Source organism: Pygoscelis adeliae, unplaced genomic scaffold (genome assembly GCF_000699105.1).
Source record: "Pygoscelis adeliae isolate BGI_AS28 unplaced genomic scaffold, ASM69910v1 Scaffold120, whole genome shotgun sequence".
NCBI classification, from domain to species: domain Eukaryota; kingdom Metazoa; phylum Chordata; class Aves; order Sphenisciformes; family Spheniscidae; genus Pygoscelis; species Pygoscelis adeliae.
This window is the reverse complement of record NW_008824032.1, coordinates 1,540,119-1,545,365: the sequence shown is the minus strand read 5'-3', so window position 1 is coordinate 1,545,365 and position 5,247 is coordinate 1,540,119. Positions and strand designations below refer to the sequence as shown.

The 5,247-nt window shown below is 46.1% G+C and overlaps 1 protein-coding gene across 1 annotated transcript in view; it reads left to right on the top strand.

Moving 5' to 3' along the window:
• Window positions 1-1,562: 1,562 nt before the first annotated feature.
• LOC103922087 (cystatin-B-like) overlaps window positions 1,563-5,247 on the top strand; it is a 4,575-nt gene continuing 890 nt past the window's right edge. Inside the window, exons 1-2 of the mRNA XM_009330164.1 lie at window positions 1,563-1,634; window positions 4,456-4,557. Of these exons, the coding sequence (XP_009328439.1) occupies window positions 1,563-1,634; window positions 4,456-4,557 (174 nt within the window). The remainder of the gene's footprint in view (window positions 1,635-4,455; window positions 4,558-5,247) is intronic.

Here is a 5,247-nt window from a genome sequence, read left to right as displayed (position 1 = left end):
CGGGGGGCGCCTGCAGGCGGCAGGTTTGGCCGCACGGCTCGGGCCCCGTCCCCGTGGAGGGGGCGGCTGGGGGGCCCGGGGGTCGGCCATTGCTCCACACGGCTGAGCGCGGAGAGGCCTTTCCTCCCCCCTCAGTTCGGAAGCGGGAAGGCTGGCAAACTGCGGGAACGCAGCGACTGGCTCTCTGGAGCCCACCCCGTGCCTGCGTGGCCTTGCGTCGTTTTATTGACTCCAGGCAGAGCAGGCTCAGGATTTTAAGAGGACATTTTAGAGGGATTTAGAGAGCAGCCGTAGACAGCGTTGAGTCCTCAGGGACGGCCACAGTGTTTCCAGCTCCGTTCCTGGCCGTGCAGGTGATGTGTTACCTACCAGCATCAGCGCAGACCCACCGGGCAGCCAGCGTACGTCCCAGCCCTTTTGGTCTGGACCTTTTGGTCCATTTTCTTGAGCTTGAGGAAGGAGCTCAGGAGGTTCTTGCGAAGTCTAAATCTTGCAGCCACTTTTTTTTTTTTGTTGGAGGAGTAAGTGAGAAAACTTCTCTGCTGCTTCTGCTACTCCCCAAAGCAGAATTCAACTCTAACCACTGCCAGCTCCAAATCCTGATACTGTTTACAGTAACTTAAATTACTGCCCATGTTAACGGAGCAGATGCTTTTTGCCCTAAAAATGCCAATGTACAACTAAGTTCTTCTTTCAAAGCATGCGGTCTTGTTTCAGTCATGGGAACTCAAGTTCCTTCTGCTTTTTGGTTTTATCAGCTAGGGTGTGTCAAGCCAGTGAAGAAAGATGAAGGACAAGCTCCAGCTTCTTACACTCTTTGTCATTGTCTGGATTTGTTCCCCAGGCTGCAGCAGTTTCTAAACACGTACAGAGCACCCAAAGGCACAACAGTCATTGGAATTAAAGTTTAGCTTGTAGAATCTGATGATTTTGAATTAAAAAAAAAAAAAGAGATGTGTATCTCCTAAGCACTAACCGGAGCTTGCAGTAATGAGTACATTACTGAGAATTGCTGAGAGTCACAATTATTGTTTTGACCTGAAAAGGCCTATGTGTGTCGTGTTAAAGATAATGTGAGTATGCAGTTAACATTGCACATGGACTGAAAACTAGATTTGTTTAAAATCCTGAATTTCCATTCTGTGGCAGGCTGCAGTGGTTTGGTAGTCCAAATATAAGATGAAGAGTAAAAACAAAATGCATTCGGATTCAGATGTGAATGGAATTAACCAAAAATCTGGCATTTTCATTTAAATCACCTAAGTATTTCAAAGTTTGTCCAGCTTGTTTTGACTGCCAGCTTAAATTACTTTATTTAATGAAATATACATGGGAAAACCCAAAACTGAAATTTGCCCATGCAGTCATATCCGTATCTGGATACAGACTGTGAAGGAAACATTAGTTTTCTTTAATCAGGGTGGACTTCCAAAGTTATTTTCTTTGCTTAAAATCAAATCTTTGTGGAGACTTGTTAGAGCCTGCCAGTTTGCTTGCCATAAATACATTTCCTGTTCCTGCTTTTCCAGTTCTTGCTTCCATTGTATCATTTCGTAAGAATCATGGCGATGGCCGAACATCGGTCAGATTCGTGGGCCTGGCAAGTACTGCTGCTTGCCCAGAGTGGTTACAGTGTGAGACAGAGCAGGACAGCCTCCCTCCGACAGCGTCTCTGGCTTAGCAGTCCCATAGGAACTGCCTCTCCATGGCAAGGGTTTCCACCCAGGCCCGTTCACCTCTTGGCTTCTCACTGGCAGCTGTGGCTAGTCAGGGTGATTTTGAACCATCTGCTTTTTAGTAATTGCTCTGGGAGTAAGCAAACAGGCCATGCAGAACAGTGAAGAGCCCTCAGGGCGTGGTAATGTTCAGCCCTGTGATTGAATCACAGATTGTTTGGGTGGGAAGGGACTGTAACTCCTACCGAGCACAGGATCAGCAGCCCCAGGCTGCTCGGGGCTTTGTCCAGTCAGGTCTTGAAAACCTCTGAGTATGGAAACTGCACAATTTCTCTGGGCAGCCTGCTGTACTGCCGGAGTGTCCTCAGAGGAAAAGTTTTTCCTTATACACAGTCTGAACCTCCAATTTCAATTTATGACCATTGGGTCTCATTCTTCTGCCCCTCAGTAAAGAGCCTGGCTTCTTGTAAGTACTGGAAAGCTTTCCTCAAAGCCTTCTCTTCTCCAGGCCGAGCAAGCTCATTTTCTTCCTCTCCTCACAGCGTGAGTGCTCCAGCCATCTGACCTCATCGTGGCCCTCCGCTGAGCTCGCTATAGTTTATTGACATCTTTTTTGTACTGGGGCCCCAAAACTGGACACGGTATTCCAAATGTGCTCTAACAAGTGCCAAGTAAGGGGCAATAATCGCTTGCCTCTCTCTTCTGGCTAGGCTCCTGCTGATGCAGCCCAGTATGCTGTTACCTTCGTTACCACCAGGGCACAGTGCTGGCTCTTGTTTAGTGCACTGTCCACCAGGACCCCCAGATCTAGACAGTCATCATGAACGAGCAGGGTGGGCTGATACCAGCTCTTTCAGAGAGTATTTCTCTCTGGGCTCTCCCCTCCATACTGAATCAGGATGCCCATTTGTCACATGCTGTGGTGAGTCACTGCCACAATAACACCCTGACAGGCTTGCAGCCACATGTGACTGTGAGCTGTCTGCAGTCATGGAGCCAGGTGTTCAGCTTTCTGGTAGAAATACAAAATGTGCTGAGCCGGGGCGATCTTGAGACCTAAGAAACCAACCTGGCACAGGTTTGCTAAAGGAGCACAGGATAGGATAGGGTCAGTGGGGTACTTAGGTCCACCCTCTCCCCTGCTTCTTAAAATGTGTAGTGGTGGCTCTAGTGATGGAAACTGAAACCACTTGCTCCGTCGTTTGACTCAGGGGAAGGGGAGGAGGGAGGACTGAATCACTGCGCTTTGTGGGGCTGTGCCCTTCCTTGCATCCTAGAATGCAAAGTTGTTGGGTGCACTTTGATTTCCTTATGGCAAAAAACATATGTAGAAAAGCATCCAAACATCATTATCTTACTTTTGACATACTGTTCATAGCCTGGAAGAAGTGTAGAGGCGTTACCTCTGAGAGAAGATGTGCAGTATGGTCACAGCTCCCAGGGACAGGATGGTCACCAAAGAGCTGTCTTGGAAAGGCACCAGAGTTTGTTCCTGCACCTTCTCAGTGCTGGAGAGCTGGGAGAACATACCCTGTTGCAGGAATTGTTTCTGTTCCTACCTCACCTATAGCACCTGAGCAGTGGCAAACTGGCACTTGTTTTCCCCTAAGGAAGCAGGTGGGATTCAGGCAGGAGAGCAAATGTATTTATTCCCCTTGAATTTAGGAAGAAGGGGAAGTACACCATATAGCTGGAAAGAGAAAATCTACTCACTGCTGGTACTGTTGCAGTGGGAGTGGAGGGAGGGTTACTACATAATGAGCTGAGCCGGGGCAATTTTGAGACCTAAGACCCAAGCTTGCACAGTCCCTAGGATTGCTAAAGGAGCACAGGACAGGATAGGGTAAGGCCAGCAGGAGGTAAGGCCTGGGTAGAACTGCGCTTGCAGCAAGGACTCCAAGACTAATTCATACAGGCCCTTGTAAACAAAGCCTGAAATCTGCTTTCCTGACCAAGAATTTTACCGTATAGCCATGATGTTCTAGAGAGCCAAGTATGGGAAAGAAGAGCTGCAACGCCTCCCTCCTGGATATTGGGCAAGTTATTCTGACTTCTTGAGCACTGGTTTTACACTCCAGAAACTGGGATGCTAACTCAAAAGGCTTTATGGTTCAATTATTTTTTGGAAAATGTTTGCAGTTTGAAAAAATTATAGATTCCAGCAGACATGCTGGAAGAACTGTCAAATAAGTGTTGTAAAACCTCAGGTTTGGGTAGTCTGCTTTCAAAGCTTGATTTTTGGATGTCTGTCTGTTCTGTGATGCTGGGTCTGTAATAACTCGTTCTGAATTTGAAAAGGGAGCTAATGCTGAAGACAGCCCTTTTTCTTGTTGTAAGAATGATGTACATTAAAAACTTCTCTTTAAAAAGACCTATAGTCTTGTGCATGTAGATACTGAACCACTTCATGTTTGTTGTTAGATATACAGGATAGAAAGGGAAGCTGAGACGTCAATAGAGGAAATCATTTGTCAAAATGAATCTTCTGGAATACCCACACAGTTCCCTGTTGGAGGCTCCAGACTTGGTGTCAGTCTGTGACAACTGCATCACACCGCTGTCTTGGCTTTGCTGCCTGTCTAGATTTCTGGTCTTGCTTTAACACAAAACTTAACGTTACTCGTTTTAGTCTTTTAATAACTTGGAAAAGCAGGAACTCTGTGTCTGGGGATTCAGCAGCAGTGACCTGCAGGGTACTGAGGCACACTGACAGTGTGGGCCTTAAGTCCTAAATACTTGAATCTTGCATCAGTCTTAAATAACCTATTGTTTCCTTAAGGTGAAGCCTCAGCTAGAAGAAAAAGAAGGGAAAACATTTGATGTCTTCACTGCAGTGGAGTTTAAAACTCAGGTGGTTGCTGGAACGAACTTCTTCATTAAGGTAGAGGACACTGGGCAACGGGATTTTTAATTTTTATTTTTTTTTTTAATTAACGTGTATAATATTCGGAATGGTGTTCTTTTTCTTTACTTACCTACAGAGGGATGCTTATGATTTGGACTTAATAAGAAAAAAATCTGTGCACTAAAAAAAAAAAAAAAAACCCACCCCCCCCCCCCCCCGCCCATCTCCCTGCCTGTATTAAATGGAGATAAAAGTACTTCTCTGTTTTCATAATGACTTTCACTTTTTAGTTATTTTGTGAAACTTGGTTTTGGGGATAATTGCACATCTGTGATGTTGAGCACTAACATCGCATTAAATGAGGTCCAGATGTGTAAAGATACAGCGAAGTATCAAGCCTGCTCTGACCCGGCCTGTAGTGATGCCACACGCAAAACCAAGCAACTGTGATCAAAGCACTGAAGTGCTGCTTGTGCCAGATAAGATTAGAGCATTTTGCATGTATTTAATATATTAATCACTTCTACGCAACTCCAATTCCCTACCTGTATACCCCCTATCTCAGGCACAGGGAGGATTAACAAGCATGGAAGGATTAGGTGGTATTTCCACAAAGTCGTGACTCCCGGCCTGGTTTAAAACAAGACCACACCGCTGAGGCGATGGTTGTTCTTACTGTCTCTCTGCTCCTCCATCCTCAAAACGGACAAATCTACACCATCCCTC